Source organism: Podarcis bocagei (assembly GCF_964188305.1).
Source record: "Podarcis bocagei genome assembly, chromosome: 3".
Classification (NCBI taxonomy): domain Eukaryota; kingdom Metazoa; phylum Chordata; class Lepidosauria; order Squamata; family Lacertidae; genus Podarcis; species Podarcis bocagei.
The window spans coordinates 48356101-48373120 of NC_138127.1; the positions used below are offsets into that span (position 1 = coordinate 48356101).

Consider the following 17020-nt stretch of genomic DNA (forward strand, 5'->3'; position numbering starts at 1 on the left):
CACCATTGTACGCCACTATCTCCTGTATTTAAGGGGTTTGGGAGTGTGTGGGTCTATCTGTTCTATTCCACTAGATTTTGTGTGTGTGGGCGCATGTGTGTATCTATGTGGGTGTATGTTTTTAAGGGTTCTCCTGTTAAGCAGCAGCCCTCTCATGTTATGCAGCCTCCCTGCCCCTATTCTGGAAGCAAGGTGGAGGCACACAATTAATTTCAGTCACATTCTGCCAAAAATCAGGCAAACGCTGACAGTACATTGATCAAGAAGGCGGTAACTAAGAGCCCATGTCTGTAGCTGGCATTTTATTCTCAGGATTCATGGGGTTTGGGAACAAAGGATTTCCTACCAGAAACTGCTGGCCGTGTGCTGGTGGGTTGAATCTGAGCAATGAACTTGTACCACGGTGCCTGGCAGGGCTCCTGGCCATTGATATAATACTGGAAGGGTTGTGGAGTTGGGCCCTGTATTGTACTCAAGACAACAGTTGGCCAGTAGAGAGGGATAGAGCTGCATGGCTCCATCTCACTTGTCAGACTTAAGATGCCACTTTAATTCAGATTACAAGATCAAAAACAGCAGGGCAGCTGCTTATACGGTTCACTTTTGCTGCAGAACAAATGGGAGTTGTCACCAGTCTATCCTGCAAAAAAAGAGTGCACTGTAGATGCCAGATAATGAGCATAAAAACATCCACTAATGAGATAGCAGCTTTGAAAAGAGCAAGGAGTTACATCTGGGCAGACCAACACAAACAAAGATTTATTGTTACAGAAGATATAGTAACTGAATTAAGACTAAGGTTTCTAGCAGAGTACTTTTAAGCTGAAGGTAGTCCCCATGCCACGGTATCAGGTATCCTCAACGGACAAAAAATACATTAAGAAAGCAGTATTTGGCTGCAATTCATTTAATCCAAAAGGCACAAACATGGATGTGTAGACTGCAGAAATGTTGCTGAGACTCCAATTCTATGCACACTTAATTGGGATGAAGTTCTATTGAATTTAGCAGCCCTTCCTTTGTAGTAAGCACACATAGGATTCGGAATGATTACCTCCCCTTTTCCACTGCTGCAACACACTAGAAGGATTGTTGATATAATATGTTGAAGCTAGAGTGGTAGCTTGGGTTAAGAACTTAATTCATTCTGGAGGTCCATTCTTAACCTGAAACTGTTCTTAACCTGAGGTACCACTTTAACTAATGGGGCTTTCCGCTGTCGCTGTGCCATGCAATTTCTGTTCTCATCCTGAAGTAAAGTTCTTAACCCGAGGTACTATTTCTGGGTTAGTGGAGTCTGTAACCTGAAGCATCTGTAACCCGAGGTACCACTGTATTTCATTTGTTTGTTTGTTTTCTAGCTAGGATTGGGAGCAGTTATTAGACTATGCACCCATGTGCTGGCTGGCCATTTAAAACATTACAGTGGCAGCATAGCATAAATTCATTGCATATAGGTCCCCATTGCCACTGTTTCAACAACTTCCCATTTGAACATGTGCAATGTTATGTCAGAGAGACACATGGGAAGTACAAAAATAAAACAACAACCCCAGAGGTGGGTCAAGTAAAAGGTCTTTCCCAGTGCCAAATTGGTTTATCAAAATTAAATGCATTGGCTACACTTATTAGATCCCAGTTAGCATGGTGAGGCAGGCATGCAGTCTTACTTAATGACTGGATATACATTCTGTGGCTTGTGTTGCAATAGATATTTGCAGAAGTGCCTCAGTGCTAAAACGCTGCTGGGAAGAAGGACACAAATATCTAAAAAGCACTTTGGCCTGGCAATACAAATAATTCTGTCATTTGCTTCACTGGTGCAACACAACTGAGCAAAGCACAAAGTGCCCACCTCAATGCCTTGGAATTTGTAAATTTTTATTGGTTTTTCCACTTTTATAAAGACAAAACACACACAAAAAAGACACAAGACAAGAACATGTATAAATTCCGAAAATCCTAGTTTCCTAACCCTATTCCCAGACTTCCCCCCACCCCCCCTCGTGCATCCCAATTCCCAAGATTGTGTCAGCAATTTGGTGTTTCTCCTCTTAACCATCTTATCACCTTTTTTATAAAGAAATATAGATTTTTCCTAAGTTGGACTCAAATTCTCTTCCGTCGATTTCTCATTTTGTCTTAATTAAAAGTCATATTAACTAAACCTAAAGGTCTTGAGTGTTTTTAAGATTCTCTTCTTCCCTCCCTCCCATCCCCGGTTTTTGTCCCTTCCAATACATATCCAGAATAGCAGTTCTTAGCCTGGGTTCCTCACGTCCGAGGCTTTCAAGTCTCTTTCAGTCCCTCTCCGCCGATCTTGTTGGTAGTCCTTTATGTCGGTCATCAAGTCTGGAAAAAGCTCTTTCGCCATCAAACCATATTCTCTTCCCACAAGGACATTTGAAAGCCACTGCTGAAAGGTTTCCACAAATCCTGCATCCTCAAAGTCAAAGTCAGAATGGAGGCCCCCATCATATTTCTTTGTTTTAAGTTCCTGTGTTCCATAAACTCCCGGGGCCTCCTCCTTCATCTTCTTCATCTTTCGCAGACTTGTGGTAGGTGTAATCCAAAAATCTCCTTGCTTATGTTCCACAGATGTCGGCTTTTGGTTATTACTTCCCAGCTTTACTTTCTCTTTTTCTTGTTTAGTCTCTTCCACCTTTTCAGATATCAGTTCCCATTCAGCTGTGGATTCTTTCTCATTCAGGTCCTCAATACATACAGCAGAGCTGCCTGTTCCAGAAGTCAAGGTCATAAGTTGTTTATTCATAGCTAAGCTCTGCTCTTGTAGAGTTCCCACCAATTGAAACATCCTTTCGATTTCCACTAGTAACTTTCCATCCACAGCCATTGTATCCATTGTAGTTTCACAGAATTCCCCCTAGGGGGGATCTGGTTACTTATTAGTCTTTTCTCCAACAATCGTTTAACTTATTTTTATTACTTTGTTTCCAACAATCTTGATTCAATTGTAACTCATCTTAGTCCAGAGGGATCTTAAATAGCAATTTTTCCACTCTAAACTGCCCGCTTGACAGCTTTGACAGCTGTCAAACTCCGCAGCTCTTACACAGGCACAGAGACAGGACGCTCCCGGGCCGGGAGGGGGGGTTGTTTAAAGCAAAAAGAAGGCTTCCCAGTCTCCACTCTCCAGCTCAAAATTTCCTTTAACTAAATCTTGGAAGTTAGTGTCCTTTTTAACTCACCCCTCCAAGGGTAGGCTCTCCAGCTTAGCACTTTGTCGTTGCTTAGATCGTCTGCAAGGGGGGGGGGTGCGGACTTCCTTTTAGCACACCCCCCGGTTGTCTCCAATTCAGGGCAATGTTTTTAAAATCCAATTCCGTCTTACTCACGGGTTCTTTCTTTTCAGTCCAAATTTCAAGGAAGGAAGTCAGCGCTCTCTGGTCATGGCTCGCGGCTTCACTCCACCGAGGTAGCGATCGACTCTCAGTGCCACGCCACCCTCCGTATCCTCTCCGCAGCCTTTAAAAAGGCTCTTCGTGGATCGGGGGGGCGCTTAAGGCACCCGCCGAGTCTTCAGTCCGCAGGCTTCCGCGCCTGCGGTTTTTAAGGGTCCCCGCGTCGCCGGCGTGGCAAAGACCCGTCCTCGGTTGAGCCGATTCCCTCCGCAGCTCGGAGGGAATCCGCCATTTCCGAATCGCGCCAACCCGGAAGTCCATCCAATGCCTTGGAATTTGTTTCCTTAACAGGGGGCAAAGCTGTCTTCTTTCACTCCAGGTGCAATCAAAAGCACTGTTAACATGACACTGGTTTCCATACAATAGCGGATGGGCATCTGTGATACTGTTGGACTATAATTCCTATCAATCCCAGGCAGCATAGCCAATGATTGATGATGACAGAGTTGTGGTCCATCAACATCTGGAAGGTTCCCCACATCTGTCATACATAAATCAACAGGAATCTCATAATGCAATCCAGAGAGATGCTGGGTAAATTTACCATATGCTCAATCTGGGCCATATACCTATATTTACGGTTCAGTCATTTTAGCACAAAACTGCAAATACTGGAAACAATAGCACAGCCCAAAAATTGCAATTATGGCACAGCATTAATAACTAACTAGGAGATGGTCATTGTTCCTAATGTGAGAGGTGGGAATAAGGTAAGGTTACCAGACGTCCCCGTTTCCCGGGGACAGTCCCCAGATTTACAAATCAGTCCCCTGACAAAATCCATCCATTCTGACTGAAGTTGAAAAGTGTCCCGGGATTCATGGGAAAAAATCTGGTAACCTTAGAATAAGGTGCACTCCAATCAGCATGCTTGTCACTCAAAAAAAAACAAACAAAAAAAAAAACATTAATCAGGGAGCACATCTACATTATACTATTGTAAAGTTGCCTGGGCAGCACAAAATGGGTTTGGAGCAATGGTAAACCTACATTTACTTTGCTTACAAATGTACAAATATGAGCAAAACTTGAGGCAGTGACCAGGCTATTCAAAAAGCAGTCCTGTACTTTCAAGCATTTCCAGACTTGAGCTAATTCACAGCCCTCTTTTCTCTCCCTTCCAATAACATAAAAACAGCCATTTCTCCACACACACTCCAAACCTGTCAGAGTTTGCCAGCTGACTCCCAAACATTGACCGCCATTGAAAAACTAATCTACTGCACAAGAGAATCCTTGGCCATCAGCAACAATATATTTAAACTGATTTGAAATAGTGTCATGGCATCTTCTGAAGACCATTGAATTGGGATTTGAGAATGCTTAAAATTCCTTGATAAAGACAGTTCACTTATCCACAGGTCTACAAATTGCCAGACTTTCTGGATTGGGAATAGACAAATTAGTGCGGCTGTCAGTATGTTCTTCTCAGGCCTTGTTCCATGCCTATAAAGCACGGCTCTGAATGGTTTAAGAGTGGCTTTCCCAGGGGGAAAGCAATGGGAGAAGAGGAAGTGTGGATTTGTTTTACCTTCAGGGTTTTGTTGTGTCTTTGTAGCTCTCTGCAGAGACTTTCCAGTTTGCTTCGGGCAAGGACAGCTCTACTGTGTTCACTCTGCAACTGGTCCTTCTCCTTTGTGAGCTGTGCCTGCCTTTTCTGCAGATACTTTAGTTTCTTCTGTTCAGCACGATGTTCCTCCAGCTAAAAAATAAAAGGGGGTGGGGTAAAGGGAGGACAGAAACAGAAACTAATATTTATTTGAGTGGGAGTTCTGGTTTACTGCAGGGAACCATTAAATCATCTGCCTCCCATGACTGCTGGAAAACCTTTCTCATTTTATTTTTACAGCGAAGAGATAAAATGAGAGTTGTGCTTAATTGATTGATAAGTTGCTAGGACAACGATCCTGTTCCTAATAAACCACTTTCCCAACAAATCAGGCCACTAGCTGTATAGTGGTTTCTACCTTTAGAAAGCAGAACTCTTGGATGGTGGCCATGACCGGCATTTGCATCTGCCCTGGGAATGGAGGGAATTGTCCTGGCTGCCTGAGCTTGCACCTTTTAACAGCAGCTTGCTATGCAGAAATCACCAGGCAAAGCTTTTTATAGAACTGAGATAAGCATCACCACCTACTAATGGCTTCACAGCTGGTAAAGAGGCACAAGACTAAAATTCACTTTAAAAGTTGACAATGTTACCCATGACATCACTGCAAGACCTTTCAGCAGCTTCCTTGACCTCACTCATCTCAGCCCAGGCATAGATTTTGCTAAGCTGTCATCCCCCTTGGGCACAGCACAAGACAATGATAAAAGAAAGCGGCTGAAAAACCAAGATTTCAATAAGCATTACTTAAAGGTGGACAGCTCCAAAAGAAATTGTTCCAAATTAAATAGATGCTGGCCAAAGGAAATATGAGGTCAGACCAAAGTCTGGTTCCTGTAACCTGAAGCTGTAACTGTTCATTTCAGAATAGGTGGTTTGAGGTTTGTAGCTGGCCTTTTTCATTTTTTAAAAAATGATAAAGTAATTTTAACACTTGCTGAAAGGAAAACAATTATCTGACTTGTGGTCGCTCCTTTCCCCCCTGGAGAAGCTGGAAGGCTTTGCATTGATGGTCAAAACAGGCCTTCTTCAGTCATTCCTGTCCAAGTTTATCAAACAAGGGTGGACATGCATCACTTCAACAGCAAATGTTCTGCCTTATCTATTTTTACAGTCTCCTTTAAAAACATTTTTAACCAAAATGCTGTTTCCCCTCCCTCAGCCCAATTTACTCCTGAAAAATATTCTGGATAATGCTTTTTTAAAGTTTTGATTTTAATATCTTATGGCTTATTCCTTATCTCTCTATAATATCGGACTCTTTGTATTAATGGTGTCTGCTGAACCTGATTTCTGCTTTTATAATGTTCTGAGCGGTGTGAGATTCTGAAGGTGCCAGGCACACTTACCAGGCCCTGTGTTTCCTTTGGGACAATGAGGCACAGCAGAGACTGTGGTGTCTTTATGATATATGGTTTATTTGCACATATATACAACCTGAGTGTAGATCTGAGAGGCTCTGCAGCATCAGTTTCCAGTAGGTTTCTGTTCCTCTCACAACAACTGCAGCCTTGCAGCCAGCAGCAACCAGTCATGCCTCTCTCTGGCCCCTAACTTCCTCCTGTCAAACAGTTCCCCCTTAGCATTTATGGTCTCTGCCTTTTCTAACTTAGGGAGAGTTCCTGCCCCTTTGATGTGCTAGTGGCTCATTATCCCCAGGCCATCCCCTCAAAGGAAATTAGGCTGACTCCATTACCTTTCAACTCCTGTTGATTTCCAAGGATTAAGAACCACCTAAGACACAACTTAGGAAGTTTGCCCAGCATAATTAATTAATGTTTGCCCAGCATAATTAATTAATTAAAGCCTTTGACAACATTTCTTGGAGTTTTATGAAGAAGAATCTACAGGGGATGGGGGTAGGCCAAGGTTTTGAAAATGGTATAGGTGCAATTTATTCTGAACAAAAGGCTAAATTAATTGTGAACAATGTAGTGACAGAAGAGTTTAAGATTGAGAAAGGGACACGACAAGGCTGCCCAATTTCTCCATTGCTTTTTATATCGGCCCTTGAGGTTTTGTTAAATATGATTAGAAAGGATCAAGAGGTTAAAGGTATACAAGTGGGAGCTAAACAGTACAAACTGAAAGCATTTGCTGATGATTTAGTATTGACTCTACAGGAGCCAGAATCTAGTACTAAAAGGGTACTGGAATTGATTCAAGAATTTGGACAGGTAGCAGGTTTTAAGTTGTCCAAGATGAAAACTAAGGTTTTAGAGAAAAACTTAACTGTGAATGAGAGAGAGAAATTTCAGGAGGAGACAGGACTAACGTTGGTTAAGAAAGTGAAATACTTAGGGGTTAACATGACTGCAAAAAATGTGAATTTATTTAAAGATAATTATGAAAAATGTTGGACTGAAATGAAAAAGGATCTAGAAATATGGACAAATTTGAAGTTATCATTCTTAGGCCGAATTGCTGTGATAAAAATGAACGTGCTGCCAAGGATGTTGTTTCTGTTTCAAACATTGCAAATTTTAGATAAGATGGATTGTTTCAAGAAGTGGCAGAAAGATATTTCCAGATTTGTTTGGCAGGGCAAGAAGCCTCGAATAAAATTTAAGATATTAACCAATGCTAAAGAAAGAGGTGGATTTGCCCTGCCAGACCTTAAACTTTATTATGAATCAGCTGCTTTTTGTGGCTGAGAGAATGGCTGCTTCTTGAAAACACAGATGTGTTGGATTTAGAAGGTTTTAATAATGCATTTGGCTGGCATGCATATCTGTGGTATGATAAGGTAAAAGTACATAAAGCGTTTAAAAATCATATTGTTAGAAAAGCATTGTTTAACGTTTGGATAAGATATAAGGATCTGTTAGAAAAGAGAACTCCAAGATGGTTGTCACCAATGGAAGCGAAGGCACAGAAAAAACTCAATATGGAGGCCAAATGGCCGAAATATTGGGAAATTTTGGAGCATGACGGTGATAGAATAAAATTGCAGAGCTTTGAAAAATTGAAAAACAAAGTGAGAGACTGGCTCCATTATTACCAAATAATGGAGGCTTACAATTTGGACAAAAAAGTTGGTTTCCAGGTGGAAAAGTCAAAATTGGAAACAGAATTGTTGGATCCAAAAATTTAGAATTTGTCAAGAATGTATAACTTGCTGTTGAAATGGAACACTCAGGATGAAATGGTGAAATCAGCTATGATTAAATGGGCACAAGATGTTGGGCATAACATAATGATGGCTGACTGGGAACAGTTATGGACCACGGGTATGAAATTCACGGCATGTAATGCCTTAAGAGAAAACTTAATGAAAATGATTTATAGGTGGTACATGACACCAGTCAAGCTTGCAAAAATATACCATTTGCCCGACAATAAATGTTGGAAATGTAATGAGACTGAAGGTACATTTTTTCACCTTTGGTGGACATGCCCAAGGATTAAGACATTCTGGGAGATGATTTATAACGAAATGAAAAAGATATTTAAATATACTTTTTTGAAGAAACCAGAGGCCTTTCTCCTGGGCATGGTCGGCCAATTGGTGTTAAAGATAGAACTTTTTTTATGTATGCAACAACAGCAGCAAGAATACTTATCGCGAAGTATTGGAAGACACAAGATTTTCCCACACAGGAAGAATGGCAGATGAAGTTGATGGACTACATGGAATTGGCGGAAATGACTGGGAGAATCCGAGACCAGGGAGAAGAATCGGTGGAAGAAGATTGGAAAAAGTTTAAAGACTAACAGAAATACTGTAAAATTAATGAATGTTAGAAAAATGTTGGAATGAAGTTATATGGCTTTAGTAGAAATGTTATAAGGAATTAGGTATAGATAGATTAATAGAGTATTAAAGGGAAAAAATAAGGTTAGAATGTGTTAAGATAATTATAGGATAGAAAATAGAGGAAGATGGAGAGGAATTGCTGAAACAATTAATAGAAGAGGAAGACAAAAAGGGAGGTGTGAGGAGGTCGTGGAAACATGTGAATGAAAGATAAGATATTGAAATTGGATTGTGTTTTGAATGGTTTTTGTTTTGTTTTGTTAATTTTTTGTGTTAGTGTTGTGTAGTGTTTTTTGTATGGTATTGTATTGTTGTATTGTTTTTCTTTTTTTTTGTAGTGTTGTGTTTAAATTGTTGAAAATTAATAAATATTATTTTAAAAAAAATAATGTTAATGACTGGAAGTGTCTAGCACACAGGGGAAATACACACATGAATCTATCTTAAAACACACAGAGTCCGGCTTTCCCCCGGTTGTAACACACAAGCTCTAATTAAATTCCAATTACTAAACCAAGGCATTCAGCACCCACAAACCTCTAACAATATAGTGTCTCAGAACTAAGCTTGCCAAGCTGCAACCCTGATAAAGCAAGAGCAGGACATGATGGAGCTGAAGCTATGCTGGTCTATTCCTTATATATGCCCTGCTCCTTCATCCTCACCCCTCACCTCTACTTGCTGCCTCAAGCTGGACCCCAACACCAGACCTTAGAGGGGTTAAATGAGAGGTCCAAGGGAAAACCAGATATGTGTGTCTGTGGGGGGGAATTCTCTCTTCTTATTGCTTCAGCAGGGCTCTTAGAAGCATAATATCAGCCCCCAGGTTGTAACCCAAGAACACAACATCACATCACATATAAGAGCACACAAGGTGCCCTGCCTGCTGGATAAGACCAAGTCCAGGAATATGCTAAGAACATATAAAGGCATCTTGTACCAAATCAGACCACTGGCCCATCTAGCTCAATAGTGGCTCTCCAGGGTTTTGGCCAGGCACTTTCCTCAGCCCCACCTGGAGATTGAACCTGGGATCTTCTGCCATGGTGCTATGGTCCTTCCTAATGTTCCCACAATGGCCAACCAGGTGCCTAAGGCAAGTTCTCAAGTAGGACATGAGGACAAGTTGCACCCCAGCAACTGGTATTCTGTGAATAATATATTGCCTAATTCCTTTTTATAGCTGTCTGTGCTGCTGGCCATCGCTACATCTCATCCCCATTGGATGACCCTCGGCTGTATTCTATGAGAGATGGAGAGAACTTCTTTCAATCTACTTTCTTCACACCATGCATCAATTCAAACACTTAGCATATCCTTCCTTGCTTGCTAAAAAGCCCCCAGGGGAGGAAAAGCTGTTTTAGCTGTCCCCTTTCTGCACTTTCACCAGCTCTACAATATTATTTTTAGATGTATACACTTTAAAGTGCGGCTGTCTCTATCCTTTCTCCGTAGCTGCTATACTAACCAGTTCAGCATACTTCTTAAATAGGATCTCCAGCTTCTCTTCTGGGGTATTCAGCTTGTTCAAATGTTGCATCAGCAGGGTAGCTTCTTTTCCTGAAGTAATTTTTAAAAAGGACATTCTCACAGAGAGCACTTCATGCAAAATACAAGAATTTGTAGCAACTGGAAGCTGCATTTTAGATTGGTTTTGGCTTCTATATTCAGAAATGTTAGCAGCAGATTGTGTGGAACATTTCTCTTTAGATTTGTACCAAGCGCTTTTGAAGCAACTTCAGGTGACCTTCTTTTAAGTATGGTAGTAGCGTTGGGGTTGTCACTGTTGCACCCTTGTGCTACACTGTTTGTGGCTACCCACATGTTACCCATGTACTACACGTGCTTTCTGGTTGGCAAATGGGCTCATGGGCTCCAAAAGGTTGGTGATCTTTGTGGCAGTGGTTCTATTTCCACATTTTTGCCAGACAGCCAGACTAATTTTTTGTATGATGCCTAGTGCAAGTTCAAGATGGATGAAACACTCACTGAAGAAGACACTTTAGCAATTAAGCGGTATATAAATTCAATACAGTCGTACCTTGGTTTTCTAACAGCCTAGTTCTCCCAAATAACTCAAACCCGGAAGTGACTGTTCCGGTTTTCGAACGTTCTTTTGGAAGCTGAGTGTCCAACAGGGTTTCTGATATGGCTGCAGGAAGCTCCTGCAATCAGAAGCTGAGCTTTGGTTTTTTAATGCTGTGGAAGTTGAATGGACTTTTGGATGGATTCTGTTCAACTTCCAAGTAATGACTGTAATAGTAATAGTAATAATAATAATAATAATAATAATAATAATAATAATAATAATAATAATAGCCTAAATCAGCCTTTCTCAACCTGTGGGTCCCCAGATGTTGTTGGACTACAACTCTTATCACCCCTAGCTAGCAAGGCCAGAGCTCAAGGATGATGGGAGTTGTAGTCCAACAACATCTGGGGACCCACAGGTTGAGAACTGCTGGTAAATGCTGCTTTGCATTATTGCACCTACAAATTATACAAGTCTAGGTGTGATGTACAGAATTGTACCATCAGTTAATTGCCATGTATGTCCATTTTTGCACCACATATTAAAAATGAAAATAAAAACTGGTTTCTTGCCAGGGAACAAGAAGAAAATGTGTACTTTTGGAACCAAACAATTAAATGTTATGGAGACGACCACTGCGGCGCCTTTTCCAACATAGCCAACGAGTCCTATTAAGTTCTGCATTCCAGTTACGCAAGGAGCTACTTGCCTAGTCCCTTCAGGATTTTCTTTTCCAACTTCTGGTCTTTCTGGCTGCTGGATTCCTTTGATCCAGATGCATCCCCAGAAGCTGCCTGTTCCTTCTCAGCCTCGTCATGGGCATCCTCATATTCTCCATCCTCATTATTAAAGGAATCTCCTTTCTCAGGTCTGTCTGTTGTCGCTTTAGCATTCCTTTCCTCCACCAGGCTGGCAGCTGACCCGTAGGTTTTAATAATGTCCTCCAGCTGTCGGCTCAGCTCCTCAGATATATCGCACAGCTTTATTTCAGGCTGAGAATGCGCTGCGTTCTCAGGGGACAGAGACCTCGGAGGCGACTTTTCACTTTGTTTCTCTAGACCATTCTCAGTAGGCAGCGCTTCAGAGCTGCTTATGGGAGGTGGGGCTTGCTGGTCAGGCTGAGGGCCAGCTCCATTTTGGTCATGTTCCATTCTAGGGATGTTACCTGGGTGTGAGACAAAGTTAGGCTTTTAGCTACACCAGCAATCAAGAATAGAGCAAAAACTGCCAAAGAAGGCCATACCTGTTGATAGTAGTAAATATTATATTTAGCACAAGCTTAACTGGCATCTTAGACAACCTAGATATTTATTTATTTAGCCCTTTCATGTATCTTCCTTCCACACACATCCAAACAGTTTTGCCATTCACTGAAGCCCTCTGGAAAAACTGTAGGTTTTGTGCATTTGTCCCAATTAATGGCGATTAATCAGAAGCTACTTGGCCACAGTCTTTCTTTTAGCACCAATAGATTTATCTAAACAAGATTCATTGGTCATAGTCATGGTATTCATTGTTTCATTTCAGCTTTGCCTAAAGGCTTTTCAGAGGACTGTTTCATTGTACAAGAAATGGGAAGCTGAGAAGAGTTATTTCCTTAATCAATAAATCACAATATTTTCTTACAAAAAAGAGAGAAAATTTCCTTCAGCCAGCACATTTATTCTTATTACAGCTAATGCTTTATGTTCTGGCGTAGCCAAACTTTCCATAGTTCAACAAGAACAAAGGATGAAGAGGAATTTCACACCTTAAGGTTTTTTAAATTGTCTCATTCTTTTCCCCTGAGATATATTTTTGTTACATCATATATGAAAGCAATCTCCTCTTTCCTTTTGGTAGTTCCAGTGTGTGGGAGGCTAATTTTTATTTATATATTTTGTATTTGAACCGGGGTGATAAAGGAATTTCCGCTTATTCCCATATCTAAGGAGAACCAATGTGCCTTTTACCACAGAATATCCCAGGTAACGAGTGGTATGTTTTCTCCAATATTTTGAGCCCATTTTGTCATCTAGTCTTTTATTTGCTCTGGTTCTGCGTCATCTCTATTAAGCAGGCAATGTATTTTTGCAGACATACGTTTCTTGATCTTCATAATTACTGTGGTTCAAATTCTGTCACATGTCTTGTCTGCCAATTTGATCCAACGTATTACTGTATGCATGATCTAACTTGAAAGTACTCAAACCAAGGGGAATTTCTTCCCAGTAATTTGCCGTGAATTGCTATGTAAGAAATCATTTCCCATTAGTAAACCAAACCCTTAATCCCCAAAAGATTATTTTTTTGCAGAACAAAAAGCCATGCCCCATTATTTTGCCGACTGTTGACTCTCTCTATCTCTTTTTAGCACACGTTAGTAAAAAAACCCTCTTTGATTTACTGTGGCAATTTTACCTTCGACAGAGGGCATCATCAAGAAATTGCTGGTAGAAAATCACAGACTTTGTGATTGGAACATAAGGAAGGAGAGAGAAACTGGGATCAACATATCATAGAGCAGCTTCCCCCAATCTTCTTGTTAGACTACAACTCCCATTATTCTCAACTATTTGCAATGCTGCCTTGGGCTGATGGGACAAGTAACACAAAACATCTAGAGGGCACCAGGTTTATGGTATAGTGGGCCCAAGTCACTACGAAGAAGACAGTCCCCCATGTGCTACAACAGATGCAAATACAGTGGAACCTCTACTCACAACCACAATCTGTTCTGGAGGCCCGTCCAGAAGTTGAAATGGGTTGCTGAGAGAGGCGCTGTTGTGTGCAGGCGGTGATTGCCCACTTCTGCGCATGTGCGAATGGCGATCGCTGCTCCTGCGCATGTGTGAATGGTGGCAAACCTGCCTGTTACTTCCGGGTTTGCCACAGACATTGGGCAAAATGGACGCGAGCAGAGGTGGACGTAAGAGGTTTGACTGTACCAAGCAGCCTTTGAGAACAGCTCAATGCAGAAGAAGAATCCTCGTATTGTTATTTAGTCTCAGGATCAATGGTGGCTGTCAGGGCTGAAGCTGAAGTAAAAGTCTGCAGGCTCCTTACTAAGTGGTGGGCCCATGCAAACAATAAATAAATAAAATGCCATTTTAGACATGATAGACTGCAGAACTGCAACCCACACCAGTCATGGGCATAATCTTCGTATCTGCCTCAAGACCTGCTGACCATTCACAGTTAGTTAGTAGACAAAGACAGAGTTTTGTAATCTAGAAGTAAAGTAGTAAGCTAGAGAGAGTCTCAGCGCAATGTTTGAGAGCGATGCTTGATTTCTGTTTGAATCCAAGGATTGAGCTATGGGAGAAACAAGACCCTTTTGGGGTGTTAATGCTGTGAACGCCTCCATCGTAGGCTCGGTTGTATAAATGTGTAAATAAACCATATATCGTAAAGACACCACAGTCTCTGCTGTGCCTCATTTCCAAAAGGAAACACGAACTCTGGGTATGTGCCTGGAATCCCTGGAATCTCATGCCACTCAGAGATTGGGGTAGCATGGAAGAATATATTGCTTTTGTGGCAGAAAGGAAACGGATCTAGTTTATAAAATAAGCAAGCCATGTGCAGCTTTAACCTATGCACCTAAGTCCACTTGCTAACCACAGCTTGATAGTAGTGTATCCCATACACAGGTATACTGATGTAGAAAGAGTACGTTTATACAGGGGGAAGCCCTGTGCTGTTAACCTGTATTTGACCCACTTCAGGAGGTTGTGGCTGAACCCAGTTTGTTTACCACTAAAAACACAGCAGTTATTTAACACATTCCTTTCCAATGGTGTTCTTGTTAACCGTCGGAGCAAAAGTTTTCTCCCTTTCCAAGAGGGAGCTCCCTTTCTAAGCTTCTCTTACCAATTCACTGCACTTGGCACTCATGTTAAAATAGATTCTGAACAACTGATCAACCAACAGAAGCAAGCTGTCTTAAAAAATGTGTTTTGGGTCTTCCTCTTTATTGCAGGGATGAATTACAGAAGGTGCCACTTTCCTTGTCACAAGGTCTTTTTCTCCCAGTAGAGGAGTTCAGAAGTTTGCAGGACTTGCCTATTTTTAGCTTTCCGCCCCCCTCCCCTCAAATCCAACAGAAAGACACATGGCACCTGCTCTGAAGTCATGAGTTATTTTAAGCCCATCTAAAAAAAGGATGACAGTGATGATCCTTGATAACTGCCTTTATTCCTCACATTCACCCAACAAAACAAATAAAGAATTCTACCATGCCAGCTCACCATAGGTATATTTCACAGCCCAAATCCTAGGCCTATGTGCTTGGAAACAAGTCCCACTATGTTCTGTGAGAATTACTCCCTAAGTAAGCAGGTACAGGCTTACACTGTCAGCCACTGAGTGCAGATTATTTAAAAGTTAAGCATCACAGAGAAAAGCAAACAGTGCGCCTCTGTTATTGTTTGTTGTCAAAAGCTAAACAACACACCTGTTGTGTCCAGTGTCCAGTGCTGCTTTTGCGGCATGGTTCTTCTGTATACAGAATTACAGTTGTGCAATTTCTGTAAGGCTTTAAGCACTGTAGTTTGTGAAAACGGACGTTGGAAAGGCACTCTGATGCACAATGAATTCACAGAGATGTGAAATCCATAGTGTCAGAGTTTCAAAACAGCCCCCAAGCCAAAACTGTTCTAGAAACACATAGAGGCTTCTTTGCTTTGTGTTTAAATCTTAACCACCATTATTTATTTTTGCAACGAAAACACAAGAGTTTCCTCATACCGCACAGTCTTAGCCTAATCCTGCTTTAAATTTCCCTCCTCCAAAAACATCTACTTCACATTGGTCTCCTTCACTGGAAGCTCCGGTAAGGCTATTTACCTCACAATGCAATTCTATATGTGACTACTCAAATGTAAGGCCCTGAATTGAGTGGGGCTTATTCCCAGGTTAGTGGATATGGGCTTGCAGCTGAAGTTTCTTTTCCCATAGTCGCAATCACATGCTCACACTATTTAAAGCTCGTGCACCAAAATATAGTTTGAAAACTTCCATAGTTGTCTCTCAACCATGCTGCCAGCTATCGACTTTGTCACACTTACCTGGGGAGAGAACAAGGAGCAGAAGAGAAGAAGATGGCAGGAGGAGGCCCAAAAGAACGACAAGAAAGGGAGAACCAACAGCAAAAGGAAACTTTCCCTCTGTTCCTGCCACAGGGGGCGGGAGGAGTGGATGACACAGCAGGCAAGAATACTCCTCTCCAGAGTTTGGCTGCGAGCTCCCAAGACTAAATGCCAAATAGAACAGAGCTCTTGGGCCTTTAACAGCTGTGTGGAATGATGAAGGAATTTCAGCAGGTGCAGCTCAACACACAGGCAGGGAAAAGTTGTACTCTGCACACACCGTACATTGAAAGCATGCTCCCCTGCTCCCAAGAATTGTGAGGATTGCCTTCTTCCCGGCAACCAAAGGAGAAGCCCCTTGTCCTCCGCTTGCCCTTTCTCCAGAATGCTGTTCCCAAATGGCAGCAGGAAGTTAAGGGTGCTGAGACTGCTTAGGAGCACAGGTGGAGGAAGGGGTGTGTGGGAGGTGCGGACTGCGCTGGGTGTCATCCCTGGGGGGGGTGACATCACTGCGCTGCCCCCCTGGGACGCTCGGCCCACCCCCATGGGCAGCTAGCCCCACCCCCGGGTGCACAACATGTAAAATATGTAATAATGAGCATTTTCATTGGAATTTCTTCCTGATAAATAGTGCCATTCACCACTCTGAGCGATGCTATTGACAAAAACTCAGCCACCCTTGCAGTTACTCTTATAGAACAGAGCAATAGGAAGATGGGGACAAAAGTAGAATTGGTTGGCTCCACCAGGCATAGCCTCTGACTCCACTTATTGTTGGGGTCCCTGCCTTCTCACCAGTCCAAATGGGCACCAGTCCCTTCTAGAAAACACTAAAGGAAAGAGAAAGTGGGATACTACCAAGGATCTTCCAACCCAGAAGCTCTGGAGGACAAGACAACATCACAAGGTTGTCCCATATCAAGGGGCACAGATCTTATCCTACAAAGTTCTGAATATAGTGTTAATCTGACTTGGTCATCAATAGGAACCAGTACCTTTTGCTAAGTGAGGTTTTGATAATATACATCTTTTGAATGTTCCAATCAGGTTTCTTTTATAACAGCTATTTCCCCAGTTTTCCACCATCATATTACTGAAAAGGTTTTATTGAGCTGAACAGCTTCTTTGGTT

General features: G+C 41.9%; 1 protein-coding gene across 1 annotated transcript in view; it reads right to left on the reverse strand.

Moving 5' to 3' along the window:
- Positions 1–16055, reverse strand: part of TXLNB (taxilin beta) — a 30278-nt gene extending 14223 nt beyond the window's left edge. Inside the window, exons 1-4 of the mRNA XM_081187887.1 lie at positions 15869–16055; positions 11530–11985; positions 10257–10348; positions 4954–5124 (exon numbers count right to left, since the gene is read on the reverse strand). Coding sequence (XP_081044013.1) covers positions 4954–5124; positions 10257–10348; positions 11530–11971 — 705 coding nt within the window. The 5' untranslated portion in view covers positions 11972–11985; positions 15869–16055. The remainder of the gene's footprint in view (positions 1–4953; positions 5125–10256; positions 10349–11529; positions 11986–15868) is intronic.
- Between the last annotated feature and the right edge of the window lie 965 nt (positions 16056–17020).